We start from the raw sequence: 21882 nt of genomic DNA, 5'->3' as shown, positions 1-21882 counted from the left end.
TCCCTCGAGTTCAGCCGAGAGTGATATTGATCCCTGAAGTGATTTGAACCCACTGTTCCACCTGTCACACACCCCGGCTTTCTCTTCAGTCCCATTCATTGTTAAGATACAATAAAAACGTCTGCTTTGTCTGCTTTCGTCCTTTAAGGTTTGGACACACAGGGATTATTTAACACAAACTTTCTCACCTCCCGACTTTTCACATCCCCCCCTCATCCCCCACCCACCATGATCTTGCCTGCCAATCCCATTTGATAGATTTTATTAGCAGGGTCATGACCTTCTCTGCTCTAGAGAAGTATTTTAAAATGCGAGAGATTAATTTACACACGGAGCAGCAAAACTCTAATAACAGCTCCAGCCACGCAAACTTTCCGGGCAGGGTCGGGGGAAGATGGGGCGTGGTGCGTTCGTCACAGTGGCCGTGGCCTAATGTTCCACAATACGGGAACGCACTCGTCAAATTTCCATTGTGATTACCCAAAATGAATGAAAAACAGCTTAAGTTTACTCGAGAATTTCCTTCAAACCCCTTCCAGAAAGCAATATGCTTTTAGTTTCAAGTAGAAAAAGCCGTAGAGTCTAAATTCTGCATGACTAAACGCACAGTATAATTACAAGCATTTTTCTTATTGCCAACGTCTGCTTCAGCAACTTTCTAATCATCTAGTATGGGAGGATGAAGCACTGTGGTCATCTGAAGCAATCAGTGGTTCAGATTTGATGCTGATGCAGTGTTTGGTTCCAGTCAGTTTCTGTTAAAAATTGTTCGACTAATGGTGAAAGACACATGAAGAAGTAAGGTGACCGCAGAGGTCTGAGGTGAGCCTCAGTGTGGAATCCTACATACTGTTAGGATATGGATGTAATAGGTGATGGTTCCATCCTAAAATAAGCCAGTGAGGTTAGCAAACTCCTATCCATTCCTTAAATGTATCCATAAAAATGCAGATGTTGGTTTTTCTAGAAAGGGTCCAAAGACAGATTATACTATAAATCATCATTTTTGAGCATGCCAAGGTTTTAATTTTTTCTGGTTTTATTTCTTTATCATTTTTCTTCTTGTAACAGGTATTTTTGTGCTGTAATGATTTATTCTGGTTTCAGACCATTACCTTCTAATGAAAGAGAAATATTTCATATTTAAAGAGAAATGGAAAAAAACATTTGGTTATCCACATTTCTAAAACATTAGTAAAAGCCCTTAAATGTTCACTTGGGCTTTGCAAGGTTTTCTAAAGTAAGGATTATAAATGAACACTCCGTTTGCAAGCTCCATTCTTATCTCCTCTTGGGAAATTCTCAATGTGGCATAAATGACATTGCACAAAAGATTTGTGCAATCCTTAAGACTCTCTAGACCTCAAGCTGCGCCTACAAAACAGGATAATGTTCAGAATCTCTCAGCATCACCTAAAACACTACTGAACAAAGTGATATGGGATATTCCATTAGGTATGGGCTTCATTTGGTCGTTTAGAACTTTCAGGAAAGGAAAGGATAGGAAACGACCATTTTAGGGGAAGCCATTCTATGCCAGTTTCGCTGTGCTATGCTCCCCACTTACACGCATTATCATTTCGTCAGTCATCCCCCAGCCATCACACGAGAAAAGCACCACTGTCCCTATTTTACAGAGAAAAAATGGAAGCTCAGAGAGGTAACTAACTTTCCAAAGGTCACATAGCTCGAAAAGGCTGGAAAATGCTAGAATTTATGCTTTTGCTTTTCATTCTGCATATACCAAACACGGACATAAATTACTTCCAGATTTTTGGTGCTTATGTTCACATGGCAAGTGGCTTTGCAGTAGCTCGTGGACATTTTTTACTGCCGTCCACAATAAGAGGTCTGTTTTACAGGGACACCCAGGACACACACACACACACACACACACACACACCCCTGAAACAAAAGGCTCATAGAACAATAGTTGCCCTGACGGTGTGTGAAGTTCTTTAATATTTTCTATTGTATTCCATTCTGTTTCACTCTCTTCTCCTTTAACAGATGCAGGCTGGGATCACTAAATTGACTTCCTGGGCTGCTGCTAATGCATTTCTAACCTGCAGTTTTGAAAAACACTGAATTTAAGCAAAATACAGGCTGTTTGGTTCAGCTGATCTTGAATCCCTTTCAGAACAGGCTTCTGCTGGCCTGTAGGACACATCAGGGTCAGGGCTGAAGAAGGCTTCTCAAGGGAGATACTGCTAAAACCAACACTGAAAGACCAAACAGGGGTCTGAGTGGGGCTTTGGGCAGGGGTGACAGGCCTGGGCACAGAGCTGAGATTTGGGGGATGGAGGAGGCTGAGTCCAGCACCTGTATCTGTACAGACGACCTCATGGGAGAGAAGGGGTTTCCAGGGTAAGACTTGCCCTTCAGCTGCTGCTGGAAGATACAAGGAACGATCAAACCCATCTTAAATTACTGTGACCAGCACATTACGGACTGGGCTTCCCTACAAGCCTGTGAACGCTTCAAGGGCAGGGGCTGCGTCTGATTTGTCTTATTTATATCCGTATCCCTGAATCTCCGCGTGGCCTTCTCCCCCGAGTCTTCTGCTTGTCTTAGAAGGAGAGCCGGGTCCCTGCTTGCCTTGCCCCACACACTGTACCTCCGCAGCCTAAAAGCTGGTCCCAAATGCTTTCTCCTCAATGCCTGGCGCATGAAGAATTGGGAAAAGTAAGTTCAGAAAAGGACGCACAAAACTTTTTAAGCGTTAAGATATTTTCTTACGCTGGCCCTTAAAAAAAGATCCTTGAGCTTCTTTGTCCAAGATTTGTTATCCTAATAATGTGTTAGGAATGTTTAATGCAGTTAGGACATTTACGTGTATCAAAACCGCAAGAACCGTCACAACACAAGAACTCAGCCGTAGCCTATAACGATCTGGAATTAACAATAACGCCCGACGCACAAATTGTAATATATTCGTCCCCACAGCAAAGTGTAGCCCGTGATTCTTCCACATAATGATCTGCTTCTCCCCTCTCTGAAAGGCATTTAATTCTGTGGGGTCACCTGGAGAGGGAGATGCCTATGAATTCTGGGTAGATACTTCAGTCCCTGATACTAGCAATCATATGCTTTTAGGATGAGGAAAATCAGGGTGTGTGGTTTGTGGTGGAGACCTGAGGACCCACGCTCCCTTCTGTGGTGTGGACGTTGTTGGGAGCAGCTGTCCTGCCAGCGGCTCCGTTCCCAGTGAGTGGAATTTGAGCAGAAGTGAGGAGATGCTCTTCTAGGCAAGGGAGGTGCCCTGAATGCTCGCCTACCAGGCTGCTCACAACCAGGAAGACTGACCTTGCCCTGTAGGGCGATGAGAGATGAACTGCTATTGTGTGGGACACTGAGATTCCACAGTTTACCTGTGACAGATAAGGTAGATGAGGGATCTCGGGGAGATGCAGCTGAGCATGTCAGCATATAGAAATTGTGTCGGGCAATGCACTGTAATTCCGTTCTGTGCTAAATTCAGCTAATTTTGCAGCATTATCAGCGGGCCGTTAGCATCTATAGGTTGATACGGGAAACAAGCAGGAAGCGGAAGTCAATCACTTTCCTACTCCAGAGGCCACGCCCACCTGCCCCATGAGACGTTGCGAATTCCCTGCTGGCACGTCACCGCCTCCGTTTATTAATTTTATTTGGTGTGTTGTGACTCTCCCAGACACCAGGTAGCTCCATGGTCGGTGTAGGTTTCTTTCAGTGAACTGTTACTTTAAACTGTTTCTGCCGTTTACGTAGATTACAGAGAAGATGAATTTTAATGATCAACTAGAATTTACTCGGGGATCCTGCAAATAAGCTTTACGTAATCTGCATGATATTGTTTGAGTACTTGAATGAAAGAGCAAACATGAAAACCACTGGCGTCTCTCTTTTCAGCTGCGGAGACTGGTTCAGGAAAGGTGCTGGCCTGGCAGAGTCTCAAATTCTGTGCATTGTAAATAGCAGTAGGCGTTCCTGGAAGAAAAGGTGGAAAAGAGTCACTAGGAGTCACCTTTGGTCACTCAGAAGGGGCCACATGCTACCAAACTCATTTCCTTTTGGGGGAGGGTTACCGAGTCGATGGATCCAAATAGTATATTCATTCGGTGGCTTGATTTCCACTCGTTCATTCATTCATTTATTGACTCACAGTCAGCACCCCGTGGCTAAGAGGGGGAATGCGGATTGGGTGATAAAGTAATTAGATGGACTCCAAGGGCTCAGCTTTGCCCCGAAGAGTGTCATTCACTTGACGGACCACCACTGTGAGGGTGACTCCAGTTGCAAAACCCATCAGTCTTCTGGGCTTTTCTTGGTCAGCACTTCTGTCAGTGACTTGGAGGGGATGGAGAGGACATGCCTATCAAACATGCAGGTGTCACAGCTGAGACGGGCCATTCAGATATTCTGTCCCTGAATCAGAAATAAAAATAAACTGCTGTGTTAGATTGATGGCTGAAATCAGGCTGAAACATAAAAGGGATAAGCCAGACACTGCATTTACATACACACAACCAGCCATGTGACAGAGGGAGGGAAGACGGGACTTGCCAACAGTTACCATAAAAAGAGTCAGGGAGGTGAGTTGAGCACAGATGCAGGGAGAGCGTTGACCGTCATCTTGTAGATGACACACTTCCAAATCAAGGCAGATCATAATGCCACAGAATCCTGTTTGGGTTGGATGCCACCCCGAGGGATGGTGAGAAATCGGGGCCTCTGCAGACGGGGATGACCAGCATGGGCAGTGCTCTGTCAATCATGTCATGTGGGAAACGGGAGAGAAGCGGGGTGTTTACTTGGCCCATGGGAGCAAAGCCCAGCTGGATATTTTTGTGATTTTCATTTAGTCTAACAGCTCTGTGGGCAAGGAGACAGATAGGCATCAATAGGCAGCAATTGTGGAAGGAAGGGTTTCAGTTCCGAGTAAGGAAAGTCCCTTTACAGCGTACGGCCAGGGCACAAGTTGACTAAAGAGCGGGGAAGGCGTCTTAAGAAGCTGTGCGGGCAGCAGCTGAGTGGCTGCCTGCCGGAGGAGCGGCAGGTGGGCTCCCGCAAGGACAGGTTGGTGAACCCCAGGACCTCACGGTGCTGGAAGTATACCTCCAGGAAAAGGAGAGTACAGAAATAGAAATTAGGCTTCTCATTGACTTTGAAACCGTGTAAATATTGGGTTGGCCATCTTTTTCCGTAAGATGTTACTAAATTATTTTAAAACATTTATAAGAGAAATTCTTAAAAACTGAAGGCAAAACGAAACGAGTGATCATAGCGGTATTTTGAATTGGTGACTTAGCCAAATGGAAAGTAACTATTTCAAGGAACTTTAAAACATGACAGTTTGATTGACAATCCCTAGCACAAAACCAGAATCAAAAGCTGGAGGAAGAAGATAAAGGTCAAAAGCTGTTTTCAGCAGCCATGTTGGTAATGGTAGTGCTGGCTTTGGTTTCTTAAGGTACAATTGTATGAGTATCGTGACATAAAGCAAATGAGGATTATGTGGATGTTAGGAGCTGAGATTTTTGGCAAAGTTGAAGCCCGAAATTGGAATTGGCAGTACGATGATTTTATCTTCAAAGAAAAAAAGAATTTCTTGTAAAAAGGCCTGGAAATAAGAACCAACCTAGTAGCACTGAGCTTCCCAGTAACCCCCCAAAATAAACAGGCTTTCTTGGGTAAATGGATGATTCCAAGTCAGGGACAGGCAATAAATAATATATAATATAATATGTAATTCCAAAAAGTAAAGAAGCTTATCAGACACTAGGGAGGGCTTGTCAGGAAGACTCCTGTACCACCTTGAAGAGGCTCTCACTCGTTAAAGGTGGGATAATGTGAGAACCAATAGTAATAACTGCAGTGAACTGACGTGTTCCAAATACATTTCAGTGCATGGATTCATAACAGTATATACGTGAAAAGCCTCAGTAGGGCTTCCCCGGTGGCGCGGTGGTTGAGGGTCCGCCTGCCAACGCGGGGGACACGGGTTCGTGCCCCGGTCCGGGAAGATCCCACATGCCGCGGAGCGGCTGGGCCCGTGAGCCGTGGCGGCTGGGCCTGCGCGTCCGGAGCCTGTGCTCCGCAACGGGAGAGGCCACAACGGTGAGAGGCCCGCGTACCGCAAAAAAAAAAAAAAAGCCTCATTAGTCATCTTTGGAGAATGCTAGGGGAACTATTACATACTGAATTTGTATAAAACTTTCCAATCAAAATCCCAAAGTTTTTAGTGAGAAACTTGACCTTGATGGGTAAACATAACTTACTCACTGTCTGGCTTTATTCTTGAGATGGTCCCATTCAGATACCATCAAGACTTTTCATGATAACGTCTTCAAATATTTGAAAGTAACCATTGACAAGAAAGTATTTGCACAGGTGGTCACAAACGCCTGGAGATTATTTATTGCGTTCTCCACAGTTGGGAGAAACTTCTTTCTTGCCATTAACCAGAATGTAGAGAATTCAGCCTCTTTAAATTATACTTTAAGGGTGGTGTTTCTTTAAGTTAACAGTTCTTCCTTCTATTCCTTTGACAAATGTAATGTCAAACGGTTTTTGTGATAATGTGAATGGATTTGGAATCTGATCAATTGTTTTTCATATCAAGTATTTAAAAACAATGGGCATTTCTGTATATCTGCACAGATAACTGCTACCAGTCTTAGTAATTTTTCTTTGGAGTTCAAACACTGATTCCTTCAGAATTATAAAGCTGATTATATGTCACAAGTGAACGATTTTTAACCCTATAAGGAAGTTGAAGTTTTGCTTTAAATCCATCCATTTTACGCATACATGTTAGTATACAGTCACAAGGCCTGGGGAGTTCTCTGTTGTATCCATTCAGGTGCTGAAAATGTCACTTAATGGCCATTTTTGGTACCAGTAACTTTTCCTCCAACAACCCTTCAAAGTGAGACCCATTCACTAAAAACAATAACAACAAGGACAGTAGTGATGCTTTGTTCAGTTCACAGACTCTTGCAAAAACTCTTGTAGGCTTCAGTTTGAAACTGCAATCGGAAATAGGGAAGTTCCATTTATGAATAATACTGTTAGAAGATAAATGGTTGGCATGGCAGGTGATCCAGAGACAGACCCAGTTGAGATCATTAAATCAACATTTCCATTGCAGGCCGATGGGTACTGGCTAATGTACAGCACCAGCTGGCACCCCTCCAACGAAATTCTTTCGTCAAAGTGGTGTATTCTGATTCCATTTCTTTCACAAAGCGAAAGACAGGTGGGACTACAGTGGCTTGGACTTCGTTAGATTTTCCTCCTGATAACGTCATTTAATGAGGAGTTCAGGTGTACAGGCTACCCCTTACAGACGAGAACTTCTCTGTGACTAAAACAATGGATTTCTTCAATCTCAGGCTTTTCAGATTGAATTTTGCCATAAAGCCTTTTTTTTTATCTTTTGCATTTTTAATGTAACTATAATTGACTTACAGTATTGTGTTAGCTTCAGGTGTAGAGCTTCAGATTCTTTTCTATTATAGGTTATTACAGGATACCTGTATTGAATATAGTTCCCTGTGCTATACGATAAATACTGGTTTATCAATTTTATGTATAGTGGGGTGTTTCTGTTAGTCCCATACTCCTAATTTATCCCTCCTCCCCGCCTTTCCCCTTTGGTAACCATAAGTTTGTTTTCTATGTCTGTGAGTCTGTTTCTGTTTTGTAAATAAGTTGACTTGTATTATTTTTTTAGATCCACATGTGAGTAATATCATATTATATTTGTCTTTCTCTGTCTGATTTACTTAATATGATAATTTCTAGGTCCATCCACGTTGCTGCAAGTGGTGTTATTTCATTCTTTTTTATGGCTGAGTAATATTCCGTTGTGTATATGTACCACATCTTCTTCATCCATCAACGGGCACTTAGGTTGCTTTTGTCTTGGCTATTGTGAAGACTGCTGCGGTGAACATTGGGGTGCCTGTATCTTTTCGAAGTAGCGTTTTCTTCTTTTCAGGATATACGCCCAGGAATGAGATTGCTAGATCATATGGTAATTCTATTTTTAGGTTTTTAAGGAATCTCCAGACTGTTTTCCGCAGTGGCTGCACCAACTTACATTCCCACCAACAGTGCAGGAGGGTTCCCTTTTCTCCACACCCTCTCCAGCATTGATTATTTGTAGACTTTCATGATGGCCATTCTGACTGGTTTGAGGTGATATCTCATTGTAGTTTGATTTGCATTTCTCTAACAATTAGTGATGTTGAGCATCTTTTCATGTGCCTGTTGGCCATCTACATGACTTCTTTGGCGAAATGCCTATCTAGGTCTTCTGCCCATTTTTTGATTGGATTGTTTGTGTTTTTTTTTGACATTGAGTTGCATGAGCTGTTTATATATTTTGGAAATTAAGCCTTTGTTGGCTGCATCATTTGTGGATATTTTCTCTCCATAGGTTGTCTTTTCATTCTGTTTATGGTTTCCTTTGCTGTGCAAAAGCTTATGGGTTTGGAGTTCGGGGTTTTTTGGAGCATGAGCCACCCATCTCGTTGCATGGCCCTGCAATAAACCTTCCTCTGCTCCAAAAAAAAAAAAAAGCTTATGGGTTTATTAGGTCCCATTTGTTTATTTCTGCTTTTATTTCTTTTGACTTGGGAGACTAATTGAAGAAAATATTACTACAATTTATGTGTGCAGATGTTTCACCTATTCCTCTTCTAGGAGTTTTATGGTGTCATGTCTTATGTTCAGGTCTCTAAGCCATTTTGAGTTTAATTTTGTGTACGGTGTTAGGGAGTGTTCTAATTTCATTGATCTACATGAGACTGTCCAGCTTTTCTCCATTGTATATTCTTGCCTCCTTTGTTGGAAATTAATTGACCATAGGCGTGTAGGTATATTTCTAGGCTGTCTATTCTGTTCCATTGATCCATATGTCTGGTTTTATGCCAGTACCATGCTATTTTGATTACTGTAGCTTTGTAGTATTGTCTGAAGTCTGGGAGGACTATACCTCCCGCTTTGTTCTTTTTCCTCAGGATTGCTTTGGCACTTCTGGGTCTTTTGTGGCTCCATATAAATTTCAGAATTATTTGTTCTAGCTCTGTGAAAAATGTCATGGGTAATTTGATAAGGGTCACATTAAATTGGTAAATTGCTTTGGGTACTACGGCCACTTTAGCAATATTAATTCTTCCAACCCAAGTCTTTATACCTTTCTGTCAGCATTGGTATACAAAACTTATAAATTTGTTCTCTAGCGTCTTGTTTACTCCCAGTGTCCATTTAGCTTTGACGATTTCCTCCTTAGCAGCCTGTCTGGTATGGGGTACACTGTGGTGCCCCCATCCAGAACAGTTCCTCTAGGTGACACACCCATCCCCAATGCCAACACCTGGTCTGTTGAGGCTCAGAGCTGTGGCCCTCCTGGGCACTGCTACTGCCAAGGGAACGTGCCCCTCCCAAGGGGACCCCTTCCCATGGGTCAGTCTATGACCAATGGCTGGTTGCTATGGGCACAGAAAAGTCCAGTCCCTTGGCCTCAGTTTAGGACAACTTGAAGGGGCATCCCTGCTCTGGAGCTCCCTGTGGCACCAATGAGACATCACTGGAAGCCTCTCCTTCTGCCCAGCCCTGGCCTCTTCTCTTCCTTGGCAGTGTGCCTACGGAGCACCCAAAAATCTTATACAGAAAACTCTTCATGGCCAGAGTCTGTTTCCAGGGCGCTCGGTCTAATACACATATGTTTTTGAAACATAATGTTGTACGCATTTCTTCTGAGGCAGTCAAACTACTACTACACATCAAGTGCAGTTACCAACATCAGTACCCATCGGTCGGCAATGGAAGCTTTTCTTATTTCATAATCTTCCAGACTGAGTGTGTCTCCGGGTCATCTGACATGTCATCCGTGCAGCTTCTAACCGTGTTCTTCAGAAATGGTACCTTGCCTGTTTCCTGTGTTTCACTGGTCTCAGACTCATTGCTGACAGTTTCTACACAGCCTGGCAATGTGAGTGATTCCACAATTGCAGGAAGAGTTTGGCTTTAGCTATTAAATGCAGGACTTTGTAACTAGCTTCTTGTACTCAGACTGGTACAGTTGTAACCAGACTCACAAATACTTGTCCTCCTTACTTTGTATCTGCAGACAATTTTCCCAGTTCTAATATTTTTGTGTAAGAGTGATGTGTTGGGGAAAGGTGCTGGCATAAGTTTCCTGGTATCTTTGCTTCCATCAAATACTACATTTAGGCTGAAGAAGAAGATGATCGGAACACACAAGTCTGAGTTCTAGGCCAGCCTCGTCATAGTCCCTGATTAGAAAATGTTTCTACTGTTCTGACTCAGTATACCTGATGATGTTCCTTTAATCAAAAAGTTGTTCATTATGGTGAGAAAATATATCTTTATAAATACAAAATAGTATTAATAATGTTGACCTAAATAATTTTAATAAAGATTTACATATTTAAATATCAAGTACAATAAAGTGGACTATATATATGTATGTAGTAACTTCAGAAATCAACTTTTCAAAAAGTTTTGGTTGAACAAATTCTTAAGAAAGTTTTCAAATAAATCGAGTTGGAAAATCCAAAAAACATGCATGCAGTAAGCAATATTGATACATTCCTTTCTTATTTAATTAAAGGATTAAAATTCTGAAATGCTCATGACATATATAAGTTGTGTAATCTCTTATCCAAAATATTTCAAAAAGTAAATTATTTGAAGCTGTAAAGCCCTGTAGTCCTTTCTAATGAGTTGATTTCATTAAGTAGGTTATTTTTTTTTCCTTTTTTTAATTTGAAGTATAGCTGATTTACAACGCTGCGTTAGTTTCAGATGTATAGCAAACTGATTCAGTTATGCATATATATACACATATATAGATAATCTTTTTCAGACTCTTTTCCATTATGGGTTTTTAGAAGATATAGAATATAGTCCCCTGTGCTATATAGTAGGTCCTTGTTGTTTATCTGTTTTACATACAGTAGTGTGTATCTGGCACCAAGTTCTTCAAGGGTAATCTTAAAGGTGAGAAAAAGTGGCTCATGGGATTGACAAGGTATACCATACAGAAATCTTCCTAGAATCCCCTTTAGACTCTCTCTTTATCAGACTTTTTTCACTATCTACAACTGCTAAAAATCATTCTCTTTCCCTCTCTCTCCTCACACATACACACCTGTACACACACATGTACACACATGTAAACACACGTGTGCACACATGCACGTGTACGTGCACATGTGCGCGCGCACACACACACAGTTCCCTGCCTCCCTGCCACACCGCTTTCTCTGCCCTTCCTCCTTCATCACTGGCTGTCACCTCTGTGGCCAGTGACCCTCACTGCCTTCCAAAGCCCCCTGGGAAGCATACCCTTGCTTCCTTCTCTGATTCCTCTTCTTCCGTGGGAAGCAGCCGCTTGGAATTCGGATGGACCCATTCATTCTCCACTTCGTTGCTTACTAAGCCACGATGGCCACCCTTGCCAAGACCAGTACCGTGTACTTTCACATATTTGCTTTCTTTTCTTCAGATTCTACAGTTGAGCACCAAGGAATCCTTTTTTTTTTTTTTCTTTTAATAGACCTTTATTGGAGTATAATTGCTTCACAGTACCGCCTTAGTTTCTGTTACGCAGCAAAGCGAATCAGCCACATGCAGACACATGTCCCCAGATCCCCTCCCTCTGGAGCCTCCCTCCCACCCTCCCTATCCCACCCCTCTAGGTCATCGCAAAGCACCGAGCCGATCTCCCTGCGCTGTGCTGCCGCTTCCCACCAGCTATCTTACATTCAGTAGTGTATATATGTCCATGCTACTCTCACTCCACCCTAGCTTCGCCCTCCCACCCCATGTCCTCAAGTCCATTTTCTATGTCTTCTGTAGGTTATTATTTTTAAACATGTTTTTAAATTTCTAAAAAATGATTCAGTTTGAAATTTCATCAAGAATCAGATCTTGCTGAGTTTACATCACTCTCCAAGGTGAAAGGAAGGGAATGAGGGAGAAGAACAGATTTTAAATCATTCATGTTTTATTGGGGAGCACTTAATACCAGAAAATAATCATAAGCATAATCACACATGCCCTGTATATATGACTAGGTGAAAATACTAACCAAATTCATTGAGAAAAATACCCACACACACTGAACAACAACAGCGATTCACTGATGAGAAGCAACTTGCAGCTAAAGTAAAGCTCAGCTTGACAAGCTGGACGAGTGGGCGTCAGGGAAGGCGTGGCTTAGCCACTCCCAGCTCCCCCCGGCCGCAGATACTATATATTGTAGAAAGTGCAAAATAGTGACGGATTCAGGAGGTTTACAGAGCAAGTCTATGTATAGTTTCACTTTTTAAATAGACTTTAGAGGGATTTTAGGTTCACAGCAAATTTGAACAGCGGGTACAGAGATTTCCCATCTCCCCCTGCCCTTCCCACAGCGTCCGTCACCGTCAGCATCCCCCTCCAGACGGTAATTCTGTTATCGTTGATGAACCTATTCTGACGCCCGTTTATCACCCAGAATCCATAGTTCGCTTCAGGATTTACTCTTGGTGTTGGACATTCTGTGGGCTTGGACAAAGGTAGAATGGCACGTGTCCACCATTACAGTATCACACAGAATCGTTTCCTTGCCCTAGAGATCCCGTGTTCCCTGTATTCATCCCTCCCTCCCCAGCCCTGACAACCACTGATCTTTTTCTGTCTTCAGTTTTGCCTTTCTCAGAATGTCACATAGTTGGACTCCTAAGGTATGTAGCCTTTTCGGATTGCCTTTTTTCGCTTAGCAATGTATGTAATGCACACATATAGTTTTCAAATGTAGTTTCAACAGTTGTAAATTTTTGAGTGGCTGTAAACAGTGGTTTACTACTGTGAAAAGTTGACAGACATCAGTATCTCCCAGCCCAGGTGCACCCCGTGGACAGCACCCTGATGGGACCACTCTACCCTGCAGTGCCCTCTACTCGCCACTCTCCAAGAAATCCATTCTCAGCTCCCAGAAATGGCCCTTGTTTCAGGTTGCAAACAGTTTTCCATAAGGAAAAAGACTCCTGTGTCTGAAACCACTCCTGTGGTTTTCCTTTCACATAACCTAGTTGTTAGGTGCCCTCGCGTGCTGGGTGCTTCACTACAGAGCTCCTTGTCCTTGGCTGTGAGAATTGAGACAGTATCCAGTAAGCTAATGCTGTATCCAGCTTAAGACCGAGGCCACACTGGGATCTGTGCTGTGGGGGAATTATCTGGTGAAAATGGATTTTTTTTTTGAGCAATGAAAATCACAAAAAAGCATAACACCTGTCACTTCACCAGGCCTCTTCAAGGCCTGCAGTTAGAGGCTTGGAAAGAGTGGCACTTCAAATGCTAATTATCTGGGGAGAAAAGGTCCCTGGAGGCCTTACTCCCAGCAGCAGGAGGCCACAGCTTCCAGCTAGGATCCTGGTGAAGACTGAACCTGGCTCGGGACACATGGGCCTCCACCTTTCTGCAGACCGGTGGCAGCTCAGAGCCTAAGCCCGGCCTTCCCCAGAAGGGCAGGGTTACGTAACCGCCGCTAATTAAGACCTTTCAGCCACAGTGACTCGTTTGTTTGAGGCACTGTCAAGAAGGATTTATGGGCTGTAGGTCTTCTTCTCACTTGAGGGAATTTTTAATTCCGTTGTTCGCAAATCTGAGTCACTTTTGATGACAATAATTAGGAAAAATAGAAGCTGAAGGATCTGAGGGAGAAGAGTGCTGAGAAAAATCGGTGATTTTTGGAGTAAAACCCAGGATGGGTAAGAGAAAGGAATCTGAGGCTTCAGAACCTCTATCCTGTGACTTTGGGGTGGAGGGTGTGTGCAAAAGGGCCGGACCCCGTGAGCTTTGGTGTGAGGACGGCACAGACAGCGGTTCTCGAGTCTCGTGGTTGTGTGCCGTCTTGGGTAATGAGAAGGGAGGGGGAATTGCCTTCTTAACCGGGTCAGCCAGGGCTGGAGGGCTGGAGGCCTGGGTCCTGGGTCCTGGGGTGGGGTGAGGGGCCAGAACCAGGCAAATGAGCGCCTCTCGGCGTGGCTGTTACGTGGCACCAACGCAGAGCAAAGCAAAGAACAGCAGGAGATTACTGCTCATTTCATTTATGCAAAATGCCATTTTAGTAAAGTGTTTGATCCGTATGGTCTTAGTCTAGAGAAACGTAGCAACATTTGACTGGAAAGTTGTACGGAATTTCAGAGTCAGTGATTGGAAATGAAATCCCAGAACTAAGCCTGCGAAGAATGAGAGCGTGGGTTCTAAGAGAAAACGCCACAGCTCTTTTCAGTCCTTTCCCAAACAGCCCTTGATAGTTTTCCTTCCCCTTTCCTTTCCCTCTTTTTCTCCTTCCTCCCCTTTCCCTCTTTTCCTTCTTTCTTCCGGGGGAGATCGTCCCGGTTATCCATTGCTGTAGAATAAACTTAGAGGCTGAAGGCATCATATCTCATGGTTGGGTGGGCTGGGAATTGGAGCCCGGAGGGGCAGTGCCTTGTGCCCGGTCAGTTGGCAGATGGGCTGGGCTGGCGGGTGGGTGTCGGGGGAGGGGAGATGGGTTCACTCACGTGTTGGTGCCTTAGCAGGGAAGGCTGTGAGGCCGGGCACCCTGGGACCGTCCTCCTGGGCACCTGCACACAGCCTCTCCAGCATGGTGGCTGCAGGGTCACCAGACTCCTGCCATGGCCTCTCGGGGCTCCCAGAAAGGACGGTTCCAGAGATAAGGAGTAGAAGCTTCTAGTTCATTAAGGCCTGGGTTGTATTCTCTTGGTCATCCGCGTTTTCTCTCCTTTAGCTTTTCCTTTTACAGAATATCATAAACATGGGAAAACCTGGCATGTAGCCTTTTGAGTCAGGCCCCTTTCCCTAGTGTAATGCATTCGAGGCCCACCTGTGTTGCTGGTGAGCGTGAGACGTTCCTTCCCGCTCACGGCTGAGCAGTGTTCCATCCCATGGACGGACCATAGTTCGTTCTCCTCTCCACCAGTCGAAGGGCTTTGGGATGTTTCCAGTTTAGGGTGGTTATTACTAAAACTGCTATAAACGTGGCGTACGGACTTTTATGTGACCTGAAGTTTTCACTTCTGTTGCATACATACTTAGGGGTAGGACTGCTGGATTCTGTGGCTAGAGCGTGTTTAACTCCGTAAGAAACTACCAAAGTGTTTTCCAAGTACCTGTTACCATTCCGCATTCCCATTAAAAGTATGAGACTTTCAGTTGCTTTGCATCTTCACTAAAATCTGGTCATTGTTTTATTTTAACTCTTCTGGTAGGTATACAGCGGTATCACATCACGATTTAATTTCCCTGGTGGCCAGTGATGTCGATTGAGGGCCTTTTCATGTGCTTGTTTCTATCGTTCTATTTTCTTTGTTGAGGTAGCTATTTAATTATTTTTGGCAATTTTTTGAGTTTCTGGTTTTCTTATTATTGAGTTTTGAAAGTTCTTTGTATATATTCTGAATAAAAGTCCTTTATTGGATATGTGTCTTACAAGTATTTTCTCCCAATCTGAGGCCTCTCCTTTCATTTCCTCAGCAGGTGTCTTTCATAGAGCAGAAGTTTACAGTTTTCTTCTTTTGTGGGTTGTACCCTTGCTGTCATATCCAGAAATCTTTGCCTCACCCGACATCAAAACTATTTTTCCCTAGAATTTTTATAATTATAGATTTACATTTAAGCCTGTGGTCCATATCCATTTTGAGTTAGTTCTCATATACGGTGTAAGGTATGGATCCAGACTGGTTTTTGTGGGTTTTTTTGGCATATGGGCGTCCAGTTTGTTCCAGCACCATCTGTTGAAAAGACTATCTTTTTCCACAGTTGGCCTTTGTGCTTTTGTTAAAAACCAGCTGATATGTATGTGAATAATTTCTCAACTCTGTTTTACTGATTGATGTCTCCCTCCTTTCTCCAGTAACACTTTGTTTTAATTACTGTAGATTTATAGTTAGTTTTGATATCATGTAGTAAAGGTTGTCCAATTTTGTTCTTCCTTTTTGAAATTGATTTTGCTATTCTAATTTCTTTGTTTTTCCATATAAATTTTAAAGTCAACTTTTCAATTTCTAAAAAAATGCTAGCTGCAATTTTGATTGGGATTGCATTCAACCTATAGATCAGTTGGGGGAGAGTTGACACCTTTGTTGTGTTGTCTTCCAGTGCATTAATATGCGGCTCTTCATTTACTCGGGGCTTTAATTTCTTTCATCAGTTTTCAGCATACGGATCTTGCATACAGTTTGTTAAATTTATATCTATTTCAGTTTTAACTGCCATGTAAATGGTGCTGACTTTATTTTATTTTATTTTATTTTATTTATTTATTTTTGGCCGCGTGGAGTCTTCGTTGCTGCGCGCGGGCTTCCCCTAGTTGCGGCGAGCGGGGGCTACTCTTCGTTGCGGTGCGCGGGCTTCTCACTGCGGGGGCTTCGCTTGTTGCAGAGCATGGGCTCTAGGCACGTGGGCTTCAGTAGCTGCAGCACGTGGGCTCAGTAGTTGTGTCTCGCGGGCTGTAGAGCGCAGGCTCAGTAGTCGTGGTGCACGGGCTTAGTTGCTACACGGTATGTGGGATCTTCCCAGACCAGGGCTCGAACCCATGTCCCCTGCATTGGCAGGTGGATTCTTAACCACTGTGCCACCAGGGAAGCCCCAGCACTAAATTTTTCATTTCAATTTCCAGTTGTCCATTGCTCCTGTTTCAAAATGTAATTGACTTCTGTGTTTTGATCTTGTATCCTATGATCTTGCTAATTTCAGTTCTAGGAGTATATAGTTGGTAGACTGAGGAATTTTCTACATGGATGATCATATTGTCCGTGAAAAGAGAGAGGTTTTTTTGTTTTGTTTTGTTTTGTTTTCCTTTTCGATCTGTATGCCTTTGATTTCTGTTTATTGGATTACTGCACCAGCTTGCCCTTCCAGAATAGGAATGGCAAGAAAGACACCTTTGCTTTGTTGCTGATCTTAGGGGAAAGCATTCAGTGTTTCATTTTAAATAAGTTGTTGGTTGTAGGTGATTTACAGATGCTCCTTAGCAAGTTTAATACGTTCCTTTTAATTCCTAGTTTGAGGGGTTTTTTTAACCACTATTGGAGGTTGAATTTTGTCAAATTCTTTTTCTAAATCTATTAAGATGATTATATTTTTAAAATTCTATTGATAATGTTGAATTACCCTGATTGATATTCAAATACTGAGCCAGCCTTATGTTTATAAGATAAACCCCACTTGATTAGGATAAATTGTGATTTTGACATATTGCTGAATTTGACTTTCTAATATTTTATTAAGGGTTTTTGCACCTGTGTTCTCAGGGATATTTGGCCTGTAGTTTTCTTTCTTTTTTTTCAACATCTGTTTCTTATTTTGGTGTTAGGATAATGCTTTACAATGTCCTTTATTTCATTCTTCAAATGCTTGGTAGAATTAACCAGTGAACCTTATATGCTTAGAGGTTTTTTTGTTGGAAGGGTTTAATTTTGTATTCAAATATTTGATAGCTCTTTGACTACTCAGGTCATCTGTTTCTTCTTGAGTAGATTGGAAGTGTGTTTCTTTTAAAGAATTTGTTCATTTCATCTAAGTTGTTGAATTAATGAGCATAAAGATACTCAAAATGCTCTTCTATTCTTTTAATCTCAGTAGGGTTTATAGAGGCGTCTCCTGATACTGGTGATGTTGGTAATTTGTGATTTCTGTCTATTCTTGATCAGTCTGGCTAGGAGTTTATTGATATTTAAAAGAACCAGCTTTTGGATTCATTGATTTCCTCAATTATTGTTTATTTTTATTTCATTGATTTCTGCTCTTTTTCTTTACTGTTTCTTTCCATGGGTTTAATTTACTCTCACAGATTCTTAAGGTAGAAGTTTAGATTCTAATATAAACATCTAGATGCTATAGATTGCCCTCTAACACTTCTGCATCCCCAAATATTGATATGTCGTGTTTTTCACTTTGCTTTCTAACTTTCCATGTGATTTCCTCTTGAACTCATGGGTTATTTTGAAATGTGCTCCTTAATCTTGAAGTTTTTAGGGATTTTCCACATATCTTTCTGTCGTTAATTTCAAGTTTAATTCTGTTGGGTCATAAAACATACTTTTCATGATTTCAGTTATTTTTAACTTGTTCAGGTTTGTTTTATATGACATGTATATTTCAAATATGTCCACCTCAGTTAAGTTCCATAGGTGCTTGAAAAGAATGTGTAGTATGTTGTTATTGGGTAGATTTCAAAAGAAATATTACGTAGGTCAAGTTACTTGATGATGTGGTTCTTGTAGATCCTTACTGATATTCTTTGTCTACCTCTTTTTTTTTTTTAAATAAAGGAGTGTTGAAGTCGCCAGCTATACTAATAGATTTGTCTAGTTTTTACTTTCAGTTTTTTCACTTTTGCCTTTTGTACTTTGAAGCTCTGTTCCATCTGCATTTAGGATTGCTGAGTCTTCTTGGTGAATAGATCACGTCGTCATTATATAATATCCCTCTTTATCATTGGTTTTATTCCTTGGTAAGGTATTTACTTCGACTGATATTAATATAACCACTCCAGGTTCATCTTAATTAGCGTTTCATGTATCTTTCTCCATTCTCTTCCTTTTAAGCTATTTGTGTCCTCATATTCAAAGCGGGGTTGTTTTAAACACCGTGTAGTTGGGTCTCGCTCTTCATCCAACTGATAATCTCTCTTTTATTGGCTTATACAATAAAATATATTGACAATATATTACATTATATATTTAATGTAACTGTCGATATGATGGGATTAAAACCTGCCGTCTCGCTAATTGTTTTCTATTTGTTCTCTCTTATCTTTTTCCTTTTCTCTTCCTTTTGCCTGCCTGCTTTCTGATTCATTAGATATTTTTACAATTACATTATTTTTTCTACTCTTGCCTTATTTATATCTCTTTTTCAAATCTGTTTAGTGATTACTCCGGAGTTTAAATATATACATCATTCATTAACTACAATGTATCTTGAAATCCATTGCGTGAATAATGTAGAGCCCTTGTAACAGTATACCTTCAATCCCTTCTTCCCACCTTTTGTGCGATTGTGGTGAGTCATTTTATTCTTACCTATGTTATAAGCCCACAATAAATTGCTACTATTTTTTGAGAGCCAAAATAAGAAAAAAGTACATTATATTCACCTCATTTTAACTGTTTCCAGAAGTCATCGATTCTTTGCATAGATCTAAAGTTTTGGTGTCTGATATCATATGCCTTTAACATTTGTCATAGTGCATGCAGGTCTGCCAGTAATGAATTCTCTCAGTTTTTGTCTTTCTGAAAATGTCTTTATTTTGCTTTCATATTTAGAAGGTATTTTCACAGAATATAGGATTCTGGGGTGATAGATTTTTCTATCAGTATTTTAAAGATATCACCCCATTACCTTCTGGCTCACATAGTTTCTGTTGAGAAGGGCTGTTATTCTTGTTTTTGTGTCTTACATGCGTTGTACCTTTTTGTGTACCTGCAGCACAGACTTTCTATATACTCCCTTGCTAGCCCACATTCAGCCTTTAGCAATTCATTAAGAATTTCGCTGAATTTTCCCAATTGTGTGGTGTCCATTGCTCTTTCTCTCATGCTCTGTCACAGGCGAGCCCATGTTCACATTCCTACTCCTTGGGGAGGTCCGTCTTTTCTTATATTTTAGACACTGGTTGCCCTGTGACCTCAGCTTCCTTACGGGCTCAAGAAAAGTTCGGACTCTAGCGTTTGTTCAGCTTTTTCTCATGCTTAATGGCTGCGATGTTCTTTCCAACTTTCTACAGCCTAGGCAAAGCAATCCCCGTGGCCATTTTTAGTCCACAAATTTTGGATGGGTGCTGAGTGAGAAGTGGGACAGTCTTCTTGGTGACTTACTGAGGGAGGGACCCAGAGATAGCGCAGCCAGAGCAGATGGGAAAAGACAGGTGACTTGGAGCGTGACTGGAGGGGCCTGGATGAATTCTATGTTTTTCACCTCTGCCTAATGAGATGAGCTTCTGAAGAAGGGTGTAATGAAAGGTGTATAGTAATTTTTAACAGGACCATGCTCTGTCCTCACGTGTTTTGTGCCAAGAGACTCGTCTTTGTTTCTGTACCTTAAGCCAAAGGATCCTTTGGGATTCAGTGTCTTTCTTTTGAAACAAGCTCCTGAAGAACCAGGACCTTCGTTTGCATCCTGCAAAAAGTTGCTGTGGCGCAGCCAGTGGACTAGTACCCTCTCCAGGGGCCACTGAAGTTATCGTCCTTAAAAAGCTGGCCATGTCACGTCACTGCTGTTTTCCAAGGCTTTTGATTCCCCATTGCCTACCGTATACACTGTTGTCCACTGTGTTTGGCATGTGAGGCAATCCCCACAGTGACCTGTCTACTTCCTCCGCCCCTCTTACCCGCTGGGCCCCATGTCCAGCCATGCTCACTGTTTTCTCACCATTCACCAGGTTTTTCATAATACCACGCCTTTGCTCACTCCATTTTCCCAGGTGCGAATGCCTCTCTCAAGGCCTCTCCCTCCTCAGAGTTCTGTCCCAGACCTCGTGCAGGTGTCTTCTGATGTGAGGCCTTCCATGCTTCCCTAGGGCAGAGGCTCTGCCCTGTGTGTTTTCTAGAGTAGCTTGCCTATTTCAGTTCTATGAGTGCCTCCCCTAGAATATGACTTCCTTGAAGACAGGCCACTGGGCAGGTATATAATTGGGTTCAGTAGCTGTTCAATAAAAGAAGTGGAAAGTGGAAATTTTTTAAATGGTAATTTCTATGGCAGACAAAGAGAAATTTAGCCTACAAATGAATAAATAACAATACCTATGAAAAAGGATTTTTTTTTTCATGTGAAGAATAATTGGGCTTGAAACACTGTGACATATAACAGAGAAGGCAGATTTCTGGATGAAAGCTTTCCTTGATCTCAAATATTGGGTAACTGAAAAAAAAAAAATCAGAGAAAGCTTTTGTTTGCTATCCATCCTGGGATCCCTAGGAAAGGCTCGCCCATGGGGCTAAGGTGATCCGGTTCACTTTTCTGCGTGTGCCTTAAAAAATTCCCCAGCAGAAAATGAGAAGTCGCCCAGTTCTTCTTCTTTGTAACGTCACGATTAGCTTCCCAGAACGCCCATCACCCTCCCCATTCTCAGCGCTGCGATCGCCGGGGAGTCCTGAGCAGCAGCTAAGCGTCTCTTCTCCCCACCCCACCCCCCGCCCCGCGCCTCCTGCCGCGTGTCCTGCTGTCTCCCTCCGCTGCCCTGGAGCAGTGCCGACCTCGCCCCCGCAGAACGTGCAGGTGGAAGCCGTGAACTCCACGACCATCCAGTTCCTGTGGAACCCTCCACCCCAGCAGTTCATCAACGGCATCAACCAGGGCTACAAGGTAGGCGCCTTGGACCACAGCCTCTGGGCGGCTGCCGTGGTGTGTCACGGTCTTGTGATGAGTGAGGGGGCTGCCCGCCCCTCATTTCATCAGGAACCCACGGCATCCGGTTACAGAGTGTGTTGACCTTCTGGGGTCACCTTTTATCCAGGGTCTTTTCATCAGCTATACTGGTTCAGAAACTCAAATTATTGGTTATCAAGAGGATGGTGCACGGGAATTCCCTGGCGGTCCAGTGGTTAGGACTCGGTGCTTTCACTGCCGAGGGCGCAGGTTCAGTCCCTGGTGGGGGAACTAAGATCCCGCAAGCCGCGCAGCATGGCCAAAAAACAAAAAGAAAGAAAAAAAGAGGACGGTTCATATAGAACTGAGCAATGTTATGAGAAGGGCCGTCCATTTTAGAACGCCCAGTCTGAAGACTTATCCCCGTTGATTGGAATCGGCACATGTACAAACCACTTCTTCCTGGAAGGGCGTCCTCTCAAAGCGCACTGGGTGTAACTGAGTGAT

The 21882-nt window shown here is 42.6% G+C and overlaps 1 protein-coding gene across 1 annotated transcript in view; it reads left to right on the top strand.

Moving 5' to 3' along the window:
* The window catches only part of SDK1 (sidekick cell adhesion molecule 1), a 530463-nt gene that overhangs the window by 360437 nt on the left and 148144 nt on the right, over nucleotides 1–21882 (top strand). The window contains exon 17 of the mRNA XM_032606677.1: nucleotides 21257–21372. Coding sequence (XP_032462568.1) covers nucleotides 21257–21372 — 116 coding nt within the window. The remainder of the gene's footprint in view (nucleotides 1–21256; nucleotides 21373–21882) is intronic.

This window comes from Phocoena sinus, chromosome 15, assembly GCF_008692025.1.
Source record: "Phocoena sinus isolate mPhoSin1 chromosome 15, mPhoSin1.pri, whole genome shotgun sequence".
In the NCBI taxonomy this organism is placed as follows: Eukaryota; Metazoa; Chordata; class Mammalia; order Artiodactyla; family Phocoenidae; genus Phocoena; species Phocoena sinus.
This window is presented reverse-complemented; position numbering and strand designations above follow the sequence as displayed.